The sequence below is a fragment of the Lissotriton helveticus genome, chromosome 5_1, assembly GCF_964261635.1.
Source record: "Lissotriton helveticus chromosome 5_1, aLisHel1.1, whole genome shotgun sequence".
NCBI lineage: Eukaryota > Metazoa > Chordata > Amphibia > Caudata > Salamandridae > Lissotriton > Lissotriton helveticus.
In genome coordinates this window covers 1326237713-1326260407 of record NC_136065.1, presented here as the reverse complement: position 1 = coordinate 1326260407, position 22695 = coordinate 1326237713, and the positions used below count along the sequence as shown (strand labels likewise).

The window sequence follows — 22695 nt, the reverse complement described above, 5'->3', positions numbered from 1 at the left end:
ATGGCAACCACGCTTGTGGGAGCGGTGGAGGAGGGTGGACTAGAAGACCAGGTTAACAGTTCTGTGGGAAATACACAAATCACATGGGTCCACCCATGTATCTACCTCTGATCCACTTCCTAGTGGAAAAGTGTGGCTCAATGGTTAGAGCGGCAGACCCCGATGCAGAGTTCTGGCCCAGACCAGGGTTCAATTCCAACCTCGGCGGGTCTTGGGCTCAATTTCCTCGGACCTGATAATTCTCGCCTCGGTGCCTATTCTAAGCATGGGTCCCACTCTGCAACTCTGGGCAATAGCTTGCTTAATCTCCACAACGGCGCTAGGAGGCCTGGCTTCACCTTGGGGGTGCCCAGGAGTGGGCACTTCACAGAGAAAGGCCAGGAAGGGTTCCACAGCGGTATGTGTACAGCGCCTTGAGACCCCTTCGGGGGTGATACGTGCGCTATATAAGCACTACATTTACATTTTCCCCCTCAATAAGCAGGTCAATCTTATGTGTCTTAGGTTCTTGCTCCCTGAATGTTGGCCTGCAAAAGGGTCTGACCTTGGATATCTCTTCCCTTTTTGTCCCAAGCAGTAGCTTTCGGCCATTATATGGTCATGAAAACAAGAGCCCAGGAAATCCGATGCCAACCTTAATGGGCCTGGGCCCATGGACGAGACCAGGGAGAAGCACTGAGGAGAAAGATATTTTCCATTACAGCACCATCCCAAAGACAGAGGACAACTTCAATGGCTTATGACACACACAGGGAAATGAACTAGGACTCTTAAGAATGGCAAAGTACCTTCTTGGCTGGAAATAAACAAGATTGGCACTGCTTTTTCTATTGTAGGGAATTTACTCTTGGCTCTTGAGTGGATGTAAAATCAATCAAAGATCAAGATGTTGCATGGAGATTACTTGTTCTGGCGGGAACTGGAACAGTTAGGAGAAGCATGGGCAAGGCCAATAGGTCTGTGTAATTTTTGAGTCCTGTTAAAATCACGAAAAAAAAACTACAGTGAAAAAACACAACAATTGTTTATTTTATAAAATGCACCTATGAGATAAGAATTTGATGATTTAGTGCACGTTTGAGTTGTACAACAGTCACTTATTCACTGAAAAGCAAGCACTCCGTAGGAGGCAGAATGATACCCCAACCACCCAACAACATGTGGCGAGACAGAAACACTTCTCTTGACAGAGCCATAGTTCACTAGGTATATATTGAGCAATTGATAACAAAGGTCCTACAGACAGCTGCGCTGTAAAGCCAGACGCAAAATGACCCTCAGTGGGCAGCCAACGGCCCGAAGGATAAATGAAGGTCTCTTAAATCTGGATAATAATCGGGAGCTGAGCAATCCATCAGAAGGTCCAAATATAAAGGTTAGTAAAAAGAATCAATGGAAGAGAACAAGTCCCTTCATACACTCACCAGAAAAATATCCCTGCTACCCGTCCCCAGCCATTGACAATATAGCGTTAATTACTTTGAGTTAAAGCCAAACCAGAGCTCTCCCATGAATTAACTATGCAGATATCATAGGATCCGTCATTCCTCATAAAAAGACACACATAATGGTAAGTCTTTGTGCTGTCAGTGCTGATTCAATGCGAGAGATGTAGAGATTTTCGCGAAGAAGCCGAAAGTACAGGGTGGTTGTCCCACCAAGGTTTCCATTCTCAGAATGGGCATTGTTACACCATAGTGCTTGACTCTTTCGGGCAGGTGAGTACTGTTTCAACTATATGTTCCCAAGTGCAGTGTCACGGCCAGGGTTCAGGCGAGAGGAGTCTGGTGTTGCAACATTCAACATCTACTGGACCCAAAGCCTGGGCGCGTATCTTGTGCTCGTCCTTGACTGATCTTGTTTCCGCCTGTCGTCTTTTTTCAGCCATTCTGGCATCCTGAGCTCCAGCCAGCAAGAGCCATCGTTTCCCTTTGTCTGGGCCCGTAAGGTGCAGGCCATCATCAGGCATCTCTAGAGCTTCACCCCTTCAGGACTGCTTTTCAGACAGCACATTCTTGAGGCAAGTATGGAGGAAGACATACTGGTCCTAGGAAACGAAGAAAAACACACGTTTGGTATTTTCAGTGATAGTATTTTAAGACACACCTTTTAACCAGATTATCTCACTATTATTTCACAAGTATGAGCTTCACTCGCTTGTTCTTCACTGACATTCACACATTTTCTGTTTAACAGTTGTGTAATATTATGAGGCAACCCCTTTATTGTGGCATTATGCACAAGAGCATCCCAAAAAGATTATTAACTACTTTGTGGTTTATCCCGATTTCTCTACAGAATTGACAGGACTATGTAAAACAAGCGTATGTAGGAGCCACCAACGGGTGGGAGTCAGATTAAAGGATTGAAACATTTCACTCTGCCTTTGGTAGTAACTGCCCATGCACCAACCTTAAGAACTCACTTGACATCCTACCTTAATGTGCAACCAACGTACTGCTAGCTAATGGGGAAAAGAACCATATAGGAGCCGTAGTATATACAGAATCCTGCGGGTGCAACAGGTGGGTGCGCTCGCTTTTTGCTCTCCTTAGTCACTTTGGCATTACATAACGGGCAGCAGATGCTTGCATGGCCCCTTCTGTAATAAAGGTAGTGCCAGCGCAAAATTGTCACCTGTGCCATCTCAAGGGGGTGCTACCTCATGTGCATGGGAGTGTGGCTCCTGCAAATGAGGTAATAATTAGCTTTGGACCCTCGTCATATCACAGACACATCAGGAAAGAGGCAGTTAGGAGACACAATGACAATGTGCCATGTAGTTGTGCTGCACAGTTAGTGCGGCCACTGAGGGAACCCTTTGTGAGGTGGGCATTGGTATCCAAGGGACAACCCCAGGCACTGCTGGAGAGGCAGATGCAGTTACTCACTGCACCTGCATGCAGGGGGTTCTTCAACCTCGGTCCCACTTTGAAATGTAGGCAGGGTTGCCATCTGCACTGAAACATGGGCTCAAGGCTTAAAACAGCTGGTCTGCCTTTCACTGGTGTGCTATTCTCCATACAGGGATGAGTTCACACCTGCACTGCAAATAGTGCATTTGGTGTGAAATGGAGCACTGTCTTAGACAGCGCCTGGGGCACAGAATTAATTGTGCACTATGGCACAGAGCAAGACAGTACCCCACATCTGTGATGCAGCTGCAATTGCCCTCTGATCTCACAACTTGATGGTTGAGCCAGTATTCGAAGTCAGAGTCCTAGAGGCGGCCTGCCCAATGAGGAAATATGCGAAAATTCTTTATAGTCCTGGGCCTTTGGTATGTGACTAATACTGCTCCTCTCAGTAGATTACTCGTGCGTGGTTCAACCACAGCCTGACTGGCATTTCAGAGGATTACATGTGGCCCATTGTGCTCCAGCACTACAAATAATTCAGAGACATTGTCCCATTTGGAATGTCCCAGCTTCCCATCAGTTAGGTCCTTCTCTGGTGGCTTTTAACTTAAGCCGCTGTCACCAGAGAGTCTTCCAAGAGGTCCAGAAAGACCTTGTATCAATAATGCCTTATATCCCCTTCGCTTGTGTGGACACAGCTTTCCTTTGTTTTTCTCTGTACATCCAGTATTGCTTGCCCAGACATTAAATAAGCCACTAAATATATTTATTTATCAACTGTATGGCATGATTTGTTAAAAACCTTTGCAACAGTATACAGAGATAGAAGTTCGTTCGTTAGGGACTGACTTTGACAAGTTCAAAAGCATTGTTATGTCCTTAGGTACTGGCTTTGGTAGGAAAGTTAAAAGCATCGTTAAAACCTACAGTCTAAAAGCTTGAGCAGTTGGGAATTAAGAAAAGAATCATTGTAACATAAAAGGTTCTGTTGCATATTGCACAGTGCGAAATACTATGTGAATTGTATTCGTTTATAAAAAGAGAGTTTGGCATCTTCCTAAGTGAAGGGGGAGAAGATTATGTGAGAAAACCAATTTGAACAAATAAACGCCTTGTGTCATGCATTGGTTGAAAGTCAAGAGCATGACCGATAGTCAGTAACCGGCGGCGATAGACTCAGTGAGGGCGAGGGGACAGGTTGCCTGTCTGTCCCTCGCATTCACATCTCACCTCCTCTAGCTTCTTGATGAAGCGATCCATGAATCTGACCAAGGCACAGATCAGGGAAGTGTTCAGGGTGTCAAGACAAGCCAGGACAGCTCATCTGCAGGATCTTGTGTCTTCTGCAATCCAACCCCTTCGTATCAGAGCCCTTCTATCTTCTAGGAGGTTAGGGCACAGGCAGATTACGTGTATTATATCCTCCTTGTGTTGGCTGCAGAGCCAACACTTTTCCTGAGCAAAGTCTCTTTTCCATTTAGGGAGGTGACAAGATAGGGGGATCACCCCCATTCTCAACTTTAAAAGCTGTAGCTTAGTCCGGTCGTTGAAAGTGTTTGTTAGATAGCGTTGTGGTTTCATTTGTATGTACGTACATAGGGTCATCCAACCATGATTCCGTACAGAGGCTGGCCCTATCTTCTATTGAAGAAAAGCAGTACGTACTGATTTTTGCTAACCTCTTAAATTCAATAGGTTTAAAAAAATGGAGGAAATACACTATTAAAACCCTGGAATACATCTCCTTGGGCAGCAAATTTTAAGAATATCAATTATGATTAAATACAAATTACTTTTGATAGAGTGTTTGTGTAAGCCCTTTTCATTACTGCACATTACCAGAGAGAAGAGAACATGTCCACTGCATGCACATATCCGTCCTGATTTCCTAGCAATGGTACATATGCAGTATAAATATATGAAGAGAAATTCTGCAATGTCTTGAGAAATATGAAAGTTTACTTCAGGAGCTTAGCTTAGTCAATGAGATTTGGGAGGTGTGAATCTGAAAAATACCAACTGAATAAGCAATGGGCTTCAGGGTGGAGGGGTGAGATGACCAAGTTTCGGATGAACTGATTTGAATTTGGAAGGTCTCTGTCTAGAGTAGCGCAGTGGGCGAAAAACAGTGCGTTGAAATGCTATCCTGAGCAATTACCACTGGTTAGACTATTTGCAAACATTCATCGCATCACCTTTTGGGTGTCTGATTACCAGTAGTATGCCTGGAAACTTGAGACTATGCAGCTTTCCAAGGCTACTACTGCCAATGTTTGTGAACTCCAAAAAGTAGTACATTTCTATCCATTCAAGGATTACTTCTATAGGTGCACATTTTCTCTCTCATATTATATATATATATATATATATCAAAGCTCCTGCGTTACACCAGTGGCTCGCACTCACAGGCGGGTGCTCCTCGTAGTGGGGGTGCACCCACTAAATAAATCACTGCTCCGTTCCGCGCTCAGGACAATTCCACTGCCCACACGGTAAAAAAGCACTCTCGGGGGACAGTTTGGGTTAATTTATTAGAACTCCAAACAACACTGCATAAAAGACGCGTTTCGGTAATAAACCTTAATTTTATTACCGAAATGCATCCGTTATGCAGTGTTGTTTGGAGTTCTAATAAATTAACCCAAACTGTCCCCCGAGAGTGCTTTTCTACCGTGTGGGCAGTGGAATTGTCCTGAGCGCGGAACGGAGCAGTGATATATATATATATATATATATATATATATGTTCAATATATATATATATTGAACAAACTCCTCTCACCCACGTTCCGGCGAAGAAACTAGCTACTCCGGTTGTTGTTTTTGATGCAAATCAAATTTAATCGGGCACAGATTCGATGTGTTTCGACTCCTTCCGGAGTCTTGGTCACATGGCCTTCGAAGGAGTTCCCACGTTAAATAACAAACGTCCGACCTAAAACTAGGGGGATGGCAACTGGCTGCATGTAGAACTGAGTTCTCTGCTGTTGATTTGCGAAATATATTGGTAGAAAGTACTCATTTCTCTACACTTAATCGGAGATCGAGAAAGTCCACTGTTTTCTGGCTATGCTGCATAGAAAATGTCAAATTTACACTGTTACAATTCAGTTCTTTGACGAAACTCATCAGATCAATTTCATTGCCCTCCCATACAAAGAACACATCATCTATATAACGTAGCCAAATATTAACTTTGTCAGTCCATTTAGTGAGGGCATCACCCCAATTTGGGTACTCTACCCACAAATACCTAGTTTCTAACAAACACTGCTTCTATCAATGCCACCATTGTTTTCAAATGCGGTACTTGACCGCAATCCACATACGTTAAGCATCTTGCCCTTATCATATCATGCTTGATGTTCTCAGTCCTGTAAATAGTGGTGTCACCTTATCACAATTATCATTTGTTTAAAATCCTTATTATTTCAAACATGAGACGGATCATGTTCACATTATTGACTGTATTGTAAAAAAGGGCAACTATCATCGAGCTGAACGCTGGCAGTATGTTGTTTATGTTTATCAGTGTTCAATATGCGTCACGGAGAACATTTATGTTATTTAACGTGGGAACTCCTTCGAAGGTCATGTAACCAAGACTCCGGAAGGAGTCAAAACACGTCGTATCTGTGCCCAATTAAATTTGATTTGCATCAAAAACTGCAACCGGAGTAGCTCGTTTCATCACCGGAATGTGGGTGAGAGGAGTTTGTTCAATTATCGTCCGCACGACTTGAGCCCCGACCCGCCTGGAAGGGCGTTCCTTGACACTATTCTCTGCAAAGGAGATATATATATATATATGTATATATATATATATATATATATATATTATTATTGTTATTAAGGGAATTTTGTAAAGCGCTTGGTTACGCTAAAAGCGTGTCCCCGCGCTAACTGAAGCACTCATAGGACACAAAGGGGAAGGGGCCAACTATTTTGAAAAGAGATGGGTTTTTAATTTCCTCCGGAAACTAGATTCAGAAGGGTCCAGACGTAGATTGAGAGGTAGAGCATTCCAGCTCTTAGCCCCCAGGTATCGAAAGGATCTTCCTCCCATGCGAGCTCGCTTTACCCTCGGGACCTTAAGTAGGCCTCCCTGCGAGGAGCGCAGAGCGCGAGATGGAACATACCTGGTGACTAGGTTCTGGAGTGGTGCTGGTGCCTTATTAGCAAGGAGAGAGCTTTGAATTCAACTCTGCTCTTTATAGGCAACCAATGAAGGGACTGGAGGGCAGCTTTGGAGTCTGATCTTTTAGGTAGTTTTAGTATGAGGCGAGCTGCCGCATTCTGTAGCACCTGTAGTCGATTTATTGCCTTACAGGTAGCTCCCAGATAGAGTAGGTTGCCAAAGTCCAGGCGTGAGGTGACCAGAGCGTGCACCAGCGTTCTGCGTGCGGCCATAGGGAGGAGAACTAGGACCTTTCGCAGGATTTTTAAAACGCTGAAGCAGATGCCCGTGACCCTGTCTATCTGGGGTCCGAGAGACAGGTCGGCATCGAGCCAGATCCCCAGGTTTCTGACTTCTTGCCGGGGTATAGGTGCCTCACCCAGGCATGAAGGCCACCATGCCGACGACCAGACGGAAGGATTCCCTCCCACCACGAGCACCTCGGTCTTGTTGCCATTTAATTTCAGGCAATTTGTGGACATCCAGGTAGCAAGGTCCTGCATGCAGGCCCTGAAGCTGTCCATGGCAAGGCCGGGTGCACGCGAGAGGGAGACGACCAGCTGCGTGTCGTTGGCATAGGATACAATTTGCAATCCATGTCCCGCGGCAATCGGCGCCACTGGGGAGACATAAAGATTGAAAAGGGTTGGGCTCAAGGACGATCCCTGAGGAACTCCCTGGCCCAGTCCCATGTCTCTAGAGTAGTGGTCTCCTTGACGGATCTGGAAACTTCTCCCAGTCAGGAAGGATTGGATCCATTGGAGTGCGGCTCCTGATATGCCTCCATTATTCAGACACTGTAACAAGGTGGAATGCGCTACAGTGTCGAATGCCGCACTCAGGTCCAATAGGATAAGGGCCATAGTGTGTCCCTCATCCACCCCCTGCCTTAGGGACTCCACAGCCATCAGAAGTGCCGATTCCGTTGAGTGGCGGGGGCGGAAGCCAAATTGGGTGTCGTGCAGTAAGGCGGCTTTGTCCACGAAATCCATAAGCTGGAGATTAACCGTTTTTTCGGCCACCTTGGCCAGGTAGGGTAAGAGAGAGATAGGCCGTAGGTCATCTAGTATATCGAAGCTAATATTGGGTTTTTTCCTAAGGGGAAGGACTACCGCTTTTTTCCATTCTTTGGGCACTGTCTTTGTGTTGAAAGACACGTCCAGTAGATGCCTGATGTAGGGCTCCAGAACCACTAGGCTGTCCTCTAGACGTTTAGGAGTAGTAGGGTCCCGTGGAGAGCCCGACTTCACAGACCTACAGATTTTAAGGAGATCTTCCGAGGGCGGGGTGACAAAATTTGTCAGTGTAAGTATGTCTCCCCATTCCCTTGGGTTTTCCACAAACTCGATCCCATTCATGGGTGGGGTTGGGAATGCCGAATAGATTTTAGATATTTTTTCGGCAAAAAAGTCTGCGATTCTGTCGCAAGACTCGGGTGAGCAGTCATCAGGGGCAATGGCAGATTTTCCATTAGAGAGAGTTTTGTAGAGTAGGAACAGCTCCTTCGTTGAGTTACCAGCTTCGCTGATCCTGGCCGCATAATATGTGGCTTTCGACTTTCTAATTAAGCCATGATAAAGTCTTCTCTCTGACAAGTAGGCATCTCTAGTATCTTTTGAGAGAGCCCTTCGCCATTGCCTTTCGGTTCTCTTCAATGAGATTTTTGCGTCCCGCAAGTTATTACTGAACCAAGGTGCAGTTTTATTAACACGGCCACCAGGTTTGGCTTTTGACAGGGGGGCTGTAAGATCGAGAGCATCGTTGATGCGCTTGCAGAGAAGAAAGTTAGCCGTGTCTGCATCATCTCCCCCGGGGTCCCCTCCTTTGGTCAGAGCCTGACAGAACTTAGACTGGGAGAAGGTAGCCCATTTTCGCCTGAGATGGTACCGTGCAATGGGTCGCAGAGATTTGCCTTCAGGAATTCGGATGGCAAAAGGTACCAGATAGTGATCCGACCAGGGGATGGGGATGGGAGTTGTCGCTTCTACTTCCCCCCAGTTAACGAATATCGGATCTAGGAGGTTTCCTAACTGATGGGTGGGGCCGCTTACAATTTGATTCAGTTGTAAGGCTCCTAATACTTTGCAAAAATTCATGCTGGCGCTGTCAGAGGGGTCGTTAAGATGTAGATTAAGGTCACCGAGTACCATAAATTTGTCTTTGGATAGCGAGATCTCTATAATGCTTTCAACCAGGCTCTCCTCAAACCTGGCTGAGGAGCCAGGAGGTCTGTAGATCAACATGCCTTTCAGTGTGCAGTTGTTATTCACTTTAATCGTAAAACTCCCTGTCTCACTGTCCAGGATGGGCGCGTGGTCTAATTGGCATCGTAAACTTTCCTGGGCAACAATAGCAATGCCCCCTCCTCTACCTGTTGGTCTATCCTGTCTATGTATTATATAACCCTCTGGAAGAGCCTCTAGGGCGTCAGGCGTGGACTCGTCATTCAGCCAAGTTTCGGTTAGAAATACCAGTTCCCACTGTTTTTCGGAGAGTAGATCATATAGATCTAACTTGTGTTTACGTAACGAGCGGACATTTATCAGTCCGCATCGTATGGTATATTCCGAAGTGACCATGCTCTTACCGAGGTCATAGGAGAAGTGGCAGTGTTCGCAGCCTATGTTATCCTCTACTCGTAGATTGTGCCTACACGACTCAGCGGTGCCGTGGCGGAAGGCTAGTAATTCATGCTTACTCCACCGTATATAGTTCTCCCGAGGGACAGGGGGTAAGGCCCTGGACCGCGGACGATCGCGGACGGGCGCAGTCGGGCTTGCCTTAGGCGCGCCTTCGGCGCGCAAACGGCGCTCCCGCTGCGCTCGTCCGCTGCGCTTGCGTGAAGGACACATTTGTAGTAGGAGAAGTGGGCGTGGCCTCTAAAGTGGGCGTGTCCTATCGTTCGAGCCGCGATGGCGGCAGAGCAATCCTTCCCTGTCGCAGCGCTAAGATCCGCTGGAGCAGGGTCACTAGTAGGCGAAGTTCTGGCAAGTGCTCAGGGTAAGTTCCCAGTGATTTTAAAATACAAGTTTTAACACAATTATACAATTTTTAAAATGCGAGCAAACACCTCCGGCTTTCCGCCTCAGAGGACAACAGTAATGGTTTTTGGCGCGCTAGTGGTCAGCGCTTTATCAGGTCGGGGTGGGCGTGGCCTCTAAAGTGGGCGTGTCCTATCATTCGAGCCGCGATGGCGGCAGAGCAATCCTTCCCTGTCGCAGCGCTAAGATCCGCTGGAGCAGGGTCACCAGTAGGCGAAGTTCTGGCAAGTGCTCAGGGTAAGTTCCCAGTGATTTTAAAATACAAGTTTTAACACAATTATACAATTTTTAAAATGCGAGCAAACACCTCCGGCTTTCCGCCTCAGAGGACAACAGTAATGGTTTTTGGCGCGCTAGTGGTTAGCGCTTTATCAGGTCGGGGTGGGCGTTGCCTCTAAAGTGGGCGTGTCCTATCGTTCGAGCCGCGATGGCGGCAGAGCAATCCTTCCCTGTCGCAGCGCTAAGATCCGCTGGAGCAGGGTCACAAGTAGGCGAAGTTCTGGCAAGTGCTCAGGGTAAGTTCCCAGTGATTTTAAAATACAAGTTTTAACACAATTATACAATTTTTAAAATGCGAGCAAACACCTCCGGCTTTCCGCCTCAGAGGACAACGGTAATGGTTTTTGGCGCGCTAGTGGTCAGCGCTTTATCAGGTCGGGGTGGGCGTGGCCTCTAAAGTGGGCATGTCCTATCGTTCGAGCCGCGATGGCGGCAGAGCAATCCTTCCCTGTCGCAGCGCTAAGATCCGCTGGAGCAGGGTCACTAGTAGGCGAAGTTCTGGCAAGTGCTCAGGGTAAGTTCCCAGTGATTTTAAAATACAAGTTTTAACACAATTATACAATTTTTAAAATGCGAGCAAACACCTCCGGCTTTCCGCCTCAGAGGACAACAGTAATATATATTTACTTTTAAGATCCCGATCCATAAAATGCCTCTACTCAAGCTATGCCAGCAGCAGCCCGTGCAGGTAAGAGTGGTGAGGCAGTGGGCCCAGGTGGAAGGGGGGTGGGGGGGAGTAATTCAACAGATGACGAGTGAAATTTAAATAAATAATACATTTTTGCTCATCGTCTGTCAAAATCCCGGCCCACATGGCCCCACTGCGCCTCAGCTCTTACCTGAACGGGCCGCTGCTGAGCTATTCCCCTGTCTGGTCCTCGTGAGCCTGGTAGTTCTCCCTGGGAACTCATGGCTACGGTCACATACAACAATACAACCTGGAGTCCCTGCGAGCACTTATTTTAAATGTATTTTCACTGCACCCACTCTTCTTTGACTCTGCCAAATGAAGCCTTTATAGTAGAGGTGTCAAGTTTGAACATGTTTTCAGAACTCAATGTTTCTAGTGCTCCCCGTCGCCAAATCATTTCATCATGTGACTGACAGGCCTATGTACTATGCCCCCCCCCCAGAACAACAATGGCATTAGTGAACTAGGAGGCAATTCAGTAGTCATGTAAACCCTAAACATGGCCTAGGTTCTTATTATTGATGGAGCAACATTATAGTCTATTAAATCTAATATAAAATGTGCTTGAACAGTGCACATTATGGACTCAAGTATTTAAAAGTGTGCTCATATATGATAATACAGGAAAAAGAGGCTCTGTGAAATAAATCAATTGCCCTCAGGATCACTCGATTTAGACAAGCAGGAAAGCTGGTATTGATTCCAATTTATCAACTTTCACATTTTAAAATTCAGCCGCCAGAGGGCTATCTATACCTCTCTCTTGCTTATATCAAAGTCTCTGTTTTGTTTTTCATTCTTGGCTCACATCAACAACAAAAAAACGACAGAGATAGCAGACCCGACTCAGGCCCCACACACCCAACTACCGAGCCAAGAATGTGTTATTTGGCGGGTGTCACATCTAAGAGCACTGCTACTTGTACGGGTAAAAAAAGATTTTTGGATTAGGTATTGCCAAAATGTTTCATTTTAAACATTTACACGGGAAAACCCTCTCCAGCCATTGCTTTAAGACAGGGCAGTGCACAAATCAATCGGGGATTTATAAAGCACACAGCTACTCCAAGAGTGTCCCGGCACTGAAGGACCTTACAGACATATTCGCACACAAAAATTATCACTGAAAGACTATCTTGAAGAACCAGGTCTTTAGAGCATGCCTGAAGCAGTTTACCCCTCAAACCTTGCAGATCAAGAGGAAGTGCATTACATGCCCGCGCAGCAAGGTAGGGGAAGGTCGCACCACCCAATGTTTTCCGCTTGATTCTCAGTACAAGCCCAGAGAGAATAGAGGGTTCTAGATGGTTGGTAATGGATGATCCTTGCAGAATAATTGGACTTTTTCCCCCAATATTCCATGATAAATGTGCTCCATTATATCGCCCTTGTTAAAACAAAATGTGCAGCATTTAGCACCTACTGATTTAACTGCAGTTTAAAAATATTCACATGATGTGAAATCTTTATGGCATAATAACAATCTTGCACATCTTTAATTTAAGATGTTGTCTTTCAAATCTTCGATCAGCCCACAGGATATTGCTCGTACCCTGTCATCCTATTGGCTATTAAAAAAGGAATTCCATGTGCTAGGGAGTGCTTTCATTTCAATACATGTGATGCATTGTTTTCCGGATCCTCATCAGCTGGCAGAGACTGTTAGTATACATACTGTTACTATTGAGTCGTTCCGTATATTTTGGACACTATGCTATTGCGTCATGGTATTTGCCAGGGAGGAGGGGCCTGTAGTCACACCTTCATCAAGGCCGTCCTCGGGGAATCGATTAGGCAAGTATTTTAGCATAGCGTCCAAAATATACGGAACGACTCAAAAGTAACCGCATGTATATCAGGTGCATGCGCATGGCATGCTACCCACTGTTTCCTCATTAGAGGATCTTGAGGAGCGGTATGATTGGGATTAGATTCCCTATAGGTCCTGAAGAAGAGCTAACAGGGGAACGGCTGGAAACATGTTGACTGATCATTTCTGAAGAGAACGGACTCATTACAGTCCTTGCCTTCAGTCACAACTCCTGATTTTAACCTAACCGGCTAGGGGCGGGAACAAAAGAATTGTTCTACTAGTCAGGTATTTTTAACTTTCTTTTCCACTCCCTCCCACCTCACTATCTTTATCATTTACTACATCAAGAAGTGCTCCTGCGTAACAGTTAAGTCGAAGCACACCTCAATCCGTAGATCCAATGATGAAGCATGCCACCAAGGGGCAACCTTGGTGAGTGAGGGGCCTCTAGGAAAAAAGGTTCTTTCCTACTGAACGATCACAGTGGAATTTCGCTGTATCCCACACACCTTTCCCCAGCCAGGTTTTCTTCAAATCTTTCGATTTTTGGGATAAACGTATCAGGAATATTAGCAACATGTAATACTCTTATCAGCCAAAATAGTCAAACAGGGCCAAGTAAAGTGGGAAATATGAATTAAGCCCTAATGACATCATTAGGGCTTTTTCACAAAGGTAAATGTACACCTCAATGTAGCTCTGTGCATTTTTGCTCGTCACCATTTTCTAATGGAGATTTACACTTACATGCCTCCACCCTCTCAAATGAAGGGGTGGAGCCTCCTACAGTAGAATTTAAAAGTGCAAAGTTACTACGAGTAACTTTTCACCCCACCATGTGAAAGTATAGGAACAGTTAATAACGTGTATTTTCTTTTCTTATTATAAAATATTTTAATGTATAATATTAATACAAAATCTAAAATCATTTTAGATATTGATTAACCTAGAACTTATCAAATAAAATGTGACAGCACATTAACTCATCAAATTAATATGTTAAATAATATACACATATTAATTTAATTTATGGATTTACATTTTTAAACAATACATTATCTTACCTACCCTCACTAACCTTTTTACGTTTATTTAATTGATAATGAACTTAGTTAAAAGTTATATATTCAATTACTTTAACTTTAAAACAAGTTTAAATGTTTAATAATATGTTTTCATTGTTTAGGTTTATATTTAAAAAAATAAAAAAAATTATAAATAATTGCGCATGGTTCTAGACTTACTCCAAGGCTGGGCTGGAGTACATTTAAGCCTCTTTTAACACTTTTAGGGCTGTAGAAACTTTAGACAGGTATTTTGTGAAATGTAATAGTCTTATTCTTTTGATGGTGGGAGTTCCCTATTGCATCTCTGTCCCAAACACCTCCGTAAATTATCCCTTAACACAGCCCATTTTTGAGTAAGAACCAGGGCCACTAGAATTATGCGATTGTGTAGCGGCAGGGATTATCGCATAATTATAGATTTGTCACATTTGCCACATAATCTATCATCTGCTGCAAAATCTGCAGATTTTAACCTAAAAACTTTTTTCTACCTCAAACAGTTCAAATGTTACAAAAAAGGTGATAAAACTTGTTGCCGCACATTGGAAGGCCCTTTGCAAAGCTGGAGCGGTCACCTTTTCTGTTGCTCTATTGCTTTAGTTGGATGTTAAACTGGTACTAATGAGTTGCAACCAATGCCACAGAGTGTTACTAATTTTAAAAATGATTAAATAATGAGTTAATACTATTATAAACTGTGCTGCATTATGCCGCATAACTTACTCAACCCAGCTACATAATTTGGTCCTCTCCGGCTGCATAATTCCAGTGGCCCTGCTAATAACTCAGTATTTTCCCATCACCCCTAGCCCCTCCTACATTGACTAAAAAACAGTATACCTACATGTCTGTATCTCTCCACCCCTTTGCTGGAGATCTCTTTACCAAAAAGATAGGAGAGGCAGCAGTCAACAGTTGTAGGTTTGTGAACTGGGCATGCAGCTTTGGCCCTTATTATGCTGACGGACATGTCGCTGCATACACTGCAGCACTTAATTAACCAGTGCTGCAGTTGTAGGTGGCAAAAAAACTGTGATAACAGTGGAGAAGGCAGCGAGGCAAAGGAGGGCCCTGTAAAAAGTAATTGAGATAAAAGCACTATTTCCCCCATATTTTGTCATGTTTCAGGGTACAACCACATGCCTTATGCATCGGTTCTTCTAGGTGAGCACACCACTCAACTCCTTTGTGCCATAGTTGCATTGAGGGGGTTGAAGGGTGTTTCTACAGGTGGGCAACATCTCTTTTGGCTACCATACAGGCCACCATGGTCCCCCCAGTTCCTCCAGAAGACCCAACAGTGCCGCCCTGTGTCTCGGGTCAATCAGGCAGCATAGAATTGCAGATAGTTCATGACCCACCCTATCCCAGAAGGAGTGCAACGCTGGGCAGTCCCACACCACATGATAAGTCTGCAGTAGGAAAAGCACAGCGCGAACATGCAGAACCACCTGTCATATTTTAGGGTGACAATAGAACAATTCACAAAGTCTCAGTGTAAAAGAAATGAATATGCCCAGATTCCAGTAGCTGGTACCCGCCACATTGTGTTGGGCAAGACTAGTTGAGATTCGACTTTCTATCACTGCTAAGTTTCAACAAACATACTACTGTGTGGTAATTGGCTAGCACCCATTGAGTGTTCCCCATGCATAACAACATTCAAGGATCTGTATCTGAAAGATGTCGTACTGACTTAAAATATCAAGGTGGCGCGGGCACCCATGCATCCAGAGGGACCAACTGGGCCCACAGGCTCACCAGTTGCAGCTTGGATACAGGGATGTATGCTCAGAGTGCAAATCCTCAAAACTCTGACACCGTCCACCCAGATAGATAATTCAGACAGAGCCACAATCAAGAAGACTAGCTGTAGCCCATGTGATGCTAGCCTATGTTCATGGAAAAGAAGAAACATCTATGTGTCCATCAAGAGTTTGAAAGGAACAGACATGTTTCTACAAAGACAAGTATAGTACCGTGGACATCGGAAGATGTTGCCTCAGCACACATGTAATCCAGTAATGCTCTCTGTGGTTTCTTAAACTTTGGTCATAGATCTGTTTCTTGGGTAACATTTGATCAGCTTGGCTACTAAGTCCATGTTTATCCTGGGTGGTTCACTCTCTTGAGATGATGTGTACATAGGCTTCATTCAGCTCTTCTTTGCTCGTTATCCTCCTCATCAGGGACCTGCTCTTCCACACACCCACACACTGGTCAGTCCAGCTTCCTCTTCTTTCAGGTCTGACAATAGTGGCAGAGCTAGTCAGGCACATGGATCTTTTCCTGGCCATAAGGGGCACAGCAATGCCCAGAACCTGTCTCTGGCAAAAGAGCCTCTCTTTGCTGGCACAGAGGATCCATCAAAAACCTACATGGGCCAGTATTTATCTAGGTTTAGGATCAACCTTCTGGTAGATAGAGCCAACCAAAATAAAAGATGGTTGAAAGTTCAGTCTTCCAAATAAGGACATTTTTTACAAGACAGAGTAGGGCTGATGACAACTGTGCCATTTTCACCTGATGCATTAACGTGGAGAAACTCTGAGTTAAGTCTGTGTGCTTTAGGCATTAGCTTGAGGTCCCCAAGGAACTTCAAGCTCAAAAATAAGCTGGGGCATCATGTGGAGTCTGCTGCCCACGGTCTTACCTCAGGCTCAAGCCACCCAGATGCAGAGGAGGTGCTGCCCAGTGCCAGCAGATGTTTTGCATATGGGATGACATTAAAGACCCTGCAGAGGGCTGTTAAAGTGTGTAGTCAGGGTACTCATTACCACTGTATCTCTTCTGCACCTCACTTGAGTCAAGTGAAATCTGTGTGCTATCCCAGACCTTTGTTTTGTTAATGTATGAAATCGCCTTCTCTCAAGGTGTTAAGCCTCTCCATAAATCTCTTGAAATTGGACTCTATGAAATATGGGGAAGCAAGTGATATCAGCATTAAAATATTCCCCTGCCTTCCCTTAACTATTTACTTTTTTGTAAAAGACTTCTTGTTTCAACCTGTTTTAACATGCAAATTGTCTATATTTATTTCACCCACTGTACTGTTGCAAGGCCTCAAAAAAATCAAAGACAAAGAATTAAGCTTTGATGTAAAACTTGAGAGTGAAATAGATGCCCATCTAATGGCTGAATTGTACAATGTGAAAGCAGGCGACCTGGGATCAGTCCTGACTTACCCGCTTCATTATATTGTGTGACCTGAGGCAATTGCTTCATTTCACTGTGCTTTTTCCATCATCATCACATTTGAGAGCACCGTGGTAACATTAGATCAGTATGTCACTGTATAGAATCCTCTATAAAAGACTACAATGTTGCTCAATCAATAACAACCCAGGCCACGTATAGGGGGCACAACAACTGATCTGCCTCTTAGTTCATTAATGGTATGACTCTGAGAGGTAGGAGGCATGAATGTTTCTAAGTTCATGCTTATAAACTATCTCTTCTAAAGTTAAACATTTCTGCATGTTAAAGAAATACACTATTTTAAATGTTGGTCTTTATCATATTTTTACATATTGTGCGTTCGCTGATTTACATGCCAAACATGTTGATGTCCTGGCTTGTGTTATGGCTCCTAATGCTATGCCAGATATTAGGCTTGCCATCTATTAATTTGTTGGCTCGTCCACCTCTGTTAGACCCTGCAAAGTCTTAAAGACAGGTTCACGGCTCTGCTGTGGCCCAGAGCTCATGTTCATGATACAACCCCTGCCATCAGCAGGCATGCGCTCTCTACCCCGTGTGACGTGCGAGCAGGTTACTAGCAGGACAATTACTGCGAATGTTTGGCTTAGTGAATATCGTGTATGGCCCCGCCCCAGTCTACGACACACCACGGATCACCACACAGTTTACTAGTCGGGACTGGACGCCTCGAGCGACCCTGGCCCATTTATTTATTGCTCTCTGGCCACGCCTGGCCAGAGAGTAATACATAGTGTAGTAGTGTTTTCGGGGTATCGCCTAGCTAGGCGAACAACTAGAACGCTACATTCCTCATCAAGTTGTATTTTGAAAACAAAACAAATTCACTTCAGTCTAGCAAATAAAGTCCGCTAGCTACTGGTTGGGCTTTGGATTTGGCCGGAGGTTATATTGGTGACGGCGTGTGCCTCGTTGCATTCGCGGGCTAGAATGGCTTGCACCCGCAGCTTGGTGCTCAGGGTTGTGGGCCTCGGGCACGGTGGTGTCATCATGCTGGACGACGTGCTGGCCTCCGCTTCCTGCTCGGCATCGTTACGTGTTGTCACAAGGAGTTCTGGTTGCTCCGCCATAGGTTGGTCTCTGGCCGTATCCGGGACTTTCTTGAACCACGAGATGTTTCTCGTTACGGTCTCGCCATCCCTCTCTGCCCGTCCCACTGGTTGACGTCACTACCCACACACCTGGTTCGGAGGGAGTTCGGAACTTCCCAGTGTTCCACCGGTTCCTGATTAGTACAGAGCATCCAGGTTGTAGGACATGGGTCTTTGCCCTGTGCTTTCTGCTCGCTTTGTCATTGGTTTTGAGTCTCCTCTCTTGGGCCCTCGCTGGGTCATAGTGCTTCTGTTTCCAGCACTCTGTTCTTGGAAGCAAGTCTCTACGAGGCCCAGCCAGCATGAGTGACCATGGGCATGGTTGGGTCGTGCAGTGAGGCGTACTGCGGTAGTCTCTCAGGAATTGTTGTAGCGTGTATTTGGGGTCTGTGCTGTCAGCTGTGGCAATTCGTAACACTTTGTTGATGGTTCGCATAAATCGTTCCACTTCGCCGTTTGCCTGTGGCCACTGTGGAGTTACTCGGTGGTGTTTGATCCTGAGACGTGTCAGAAATTCTCTGAACTCGCTGCCCTGAAATGGGGGTCCATTGTCGGTTTTGATGATATGTGGGATTCCGAAAAGGGTGAAGGATTTGTCTAGCACTGGCTGGAGATTGCTGAATGATGTAGATGGGAGAACTTCCATGATTGGGTATTTAGTGTAGCTGTCCACAATGACTGCTGTTACTCTTCCATCTGGGAAGCTCCCAAAATCAATTCTCAGCCATGCCCATGGTGAAGGTGCTGGCTCCTCGGTAATGACAGGTGCTGTTGCTTCAGTGTTTCCCGTGAGTTGGCACCCTCGGCAGTTGAGCACTGTGGATTCGACGTGATCTTCCAAGTCTGGGAACCATACCTTTTCCCTCATCCGGGACTTCATCCGCCCGATTCCCTGATGCCCTTCTTGGGCAAGGATTGTTGCTCGTTCCCGTAAGCTATGTGGCACTACGATGCGTGATCCTCTCAGGATGACTCCGTCTTCTGTTGAACTGAGCTCGTTCCTCACCTTCCAGATTTTCCCGAGGCGATTTCGATCAGACTCACTCCACCCTTGGATTTCTCTGAGAAAAGGGTCCCACGACCCTCCTTTCAGTGCACTTGATACTCTTGGAGACAGGCGTCTTTTTCAAGGTGTTCTTTCACTTCTTCTAGAGACAGTGCTCTGGGGCATACCCACTGTGACACCATGTTGATGAAGTCTTCAGTTTGCTTCTCTTGTTCTGAGTTGGTCGCCGTCTCTGCTGCCGGGTGACGTGTAAGAAAGTCTGCCGGATTCTTGGCACCAGGTCGATACACCAACTCCATCTGATAATGTTGCAGCTGTATCCCCCATCTTTTGATTTTTTGGGGAGGATGTTGGGCCGTCCCTTTGAATAGTGGCAGGAGCGGTTGATGGTGGGTTACTACTCTAAATGGGTTTCCGCTTACGTAGAAGTGGAAGTGATTACAGGCCCATTTGATAGCGAGAGCTTCCCGCTCCATTTGGAAATAACGAGTCTCGGTCGCGGTGAGAGATTTGCTCGCAAACGCAAGGGGTACCCACGTTCCTGGGTCCGTCTCCTGGGTTAACAGCGCACCCAGACCAACCGGACTAGCATCGACAATTAACTCCATTGGACGGGAGGTGTCAAAATGTCCAGCAGTGCTGTTTTTATTTGCTTGAATGCCTTTTCCTCTTCGGCGGACCACTTCCAGGGATTTTCCTTCTTCGTTAAGTTGCGCAAAGGTTCCGCGATGGTTGCCAAGTTTGGGATGAATCGACCGCGATATGTCGCGATTCCCAAGAAACTTCTTACTTCCGATACAGTTTTTGGCGCAGGGGCAAGGTGTATTGCCTGAGACTTACGGGGGTCTACTTTAACTCTATCGGCACTGAAAACATATCCAAAGAAGTCGATGGATCGCTGGAAGAATTGACACTTGTCTTTGTGGAATGTCACCCCATGCTCTGCCAGCCGCCGGAGGGTGGCTCGTAATCGTCTGTGGTGTTCTTCAATGGTCTTGGAATGTATCAAGATATTGTCGCTTACGTTCAGGACTCCACCAAGACCTGACAGTATGTCCCTTACTGTGTTCTGAAAGATTTCCGCAGCGGATGATATTCCAAAGTTTAGTCTTTTGTATCGTCTGAGACCTAGATGTGTTGAGAAGGTAGTTATATATCTGCTCTCCTCCGCCAGTGTGAGTTGGTGATAGCCGGCATTTAGATCTAGTTTTGAGAATCATTGGGCGCCGTTAAGATCAGCTAAGATGTAGTCTACTGTTGGGGTTAGATATCTCTCCCACTTGATTGCCTGGTTTGGCATCCTCATGTCGATGCATATCCGGATCTTGCCTGGTTGTTTGGGTTTTTCAGCAATCACTATGGGTGACACCCAGGGGGTTGGGCCTGTCACCTTTTCGATGACTCCTTGTCATTTGAGTTCCTGTTCAACCACCGGCCGCAGATGAAATGGAATCAGACGGTGCCTTAACGCTACTGGTTGTACTGCCTTGTCAATGTGTAACTTCACGGGTGGTCTCCGTATCCTTCCTAGTCCCTTGAACAGCAGCGGGAACATGTCTAGGATGTCATCAGCCTGTAGTAGTTTGAATGCGTTTGCAAATGCAATGAGGTGGAGGTCTTCTGTGGTGTGACTTCCTACTAGTATGTCCGCCTCGTGATCCACAACATGGAACACTGTTGTCACTTCGTGCTCTTCTGCTTTCACCCGCACGGTCATTTTCCCTTTGAGAGGGAGTGGCGTCTTGCTGCCATACTTTAGGATCTTGATTTTTGATCGAGAGAGGACTGGCTTCGGGTTTAGTCTCTGGTAATGCTGTGACCCCATCACGTTGACGGTTGCACCAGAGTCAATCAGGCCGGTTACCTTGGATCCGTCAATTTCGATGTTGCATTTCGGCTGTGGCCGTCGCTTCCTCTTGAGATCACTAGAGAATGACACAAAATAGCACTCTTCTTCTTCATCTGTGGATGAGTCATCTGGACGTTGGGAGCTGCAAGTGGGGCCTCTTGACGCTCGTGGCATCACGGATTCTTCCAGAGTCAGGTTCCTCACCGCACCTGTTGGTGGTCTTCTTCCCACGGCGCCTCTCCCTCGTGAGCCTCCTTGGCACACACTTGCAAAATGATTCGGAATTCCGCACTTTGAGCATGACTTGCCTCTGGCTGGGCAGCTGTCTGGGGGATGTTCTTCTTTGCTAGACCACCCGCACGAGGTCCGTTGCACGGTTCTTGTCGGCCATCTTCCTCTGCCTCCGCGAGACGATGTTCGAACGGCATCGGCTCTCTCCACCTTGACGTTGGTCGATTGATCCTGGTGTGAAGTGAGCGCTGCTTCCATGGCTGTCGCTCTGACATCTGAGAGCTCATGTGAGCTTGCAAGGATCAGTATTTCCTCTAGGGTTATTCGTGGCTGACGCAGTATCAGCGTTCACAGTGTCTTGTTTCGGCATCCTTGGATTAGTTGAGCCGTCACCTCTTTAGTTTGGTCGTCTTCAGTGCACGTGCTAGCCAACTCCCTAATGCGTGCGTGATATGCGTCCATTGACTCCCCTTCACATTGTCTCGCTTGCCTGAGCTTGAATCGTTCATAATGGGGATTGAGCTGGGGGTCAAAATGCGCGTTGAGCGCGGTGACGGCGGCGTCGTAGTCATTGGCGGCGCTGGTGTTCGGGAGGTGTGCGAATAACTTATATATCTCGTCACCTGCGAAATGTAATAGTAGTGACCTTTTGACCGCTCCGTCTGTTTCTCTCGTGGCTATAAAGTAGTTATCAAGGCGGCTAACCCATACTTTCCACCTAGGTGACGCAGTGGCCGGATCAATGAGATCGCTGAATGGCGGGAGTGCTGAAATTTGAGGGTGCACCGGGTGTGTAGCTACTGGTGCGGCTGCCGGCTGTTGGGCCGCTGCGGCCGCTGGTCCTGGCACATTCGACATGACCTTTCTGCTGGTATGTGCCTTTGTGCCTTTTGGATGCTTGTCTCCTCGTCAAGACTCGTGCTGTCGTGGGCTTGCAAATGCTTGTTTTGCTCAGTGGGCGTGTGGGCTACTTGTTTCTGGGCGTGGGATTGTTTCCTCGTTTGATGAGGCGTCTCAGTCTTTGATATGTTCGCTCTGCGCGCTTCCTGGGGGTTGGTTAGTCCCTGCTAGGCATTTGCCTTCGCCTTAGCTTGTTGTGGGGCTTGCGCTGTGCTGCGCTTTTCCTTTTGAGCTTTTTTTTTCCTCTTCTCCCTCGCTGCTTCGCGTTGGCAGATGTGATTTATGCTGCTCTTGTGTGTGGGCTGTCCTCGTGGCTTGCAGCGCACTACTTAATGTTCCGCTTTGCTCGCGGGGGTCAGCGAGGCCTCTCCACACTCGGCGCATGCGCGTGCCGGTACCTGAGATTGTGGCGTTGTTCCGACGGGCCTGGGAGCGTTGAAACTGGAGCGTGCGCGCCTGCCTTCCTGTTCTTGC

General features: G+C 46.2%; 1 protein-coding gene across 2 annotated transcripts in view; it reads right to left on the bottom strand.

Moving 5' to 3' along the window:
* Positions 1–1000: 1000 nt before the first annotated feature.
* LOC144755356 (receptor-type tyrosine-protein phosphatase V-like) overlaps positions 1001–22695 on the bottom strand; it is a 704907-nt gene continuing 683212 nt past the window's right edge. For both annotated transcript variants that reach the window (XM_078644168.1, XM_078644167.1), the window contains one exon: positions 1001–2047. In XM_078644168.1, coding sequence (XP_078500294.1) covers positions 1988–2047 — 60 coding nt within the window. In that variant the 3' untranslated portion in view covers positions 1001–1987. The remainder of the gene's footprint in view (positions 2048–22695) is intronic.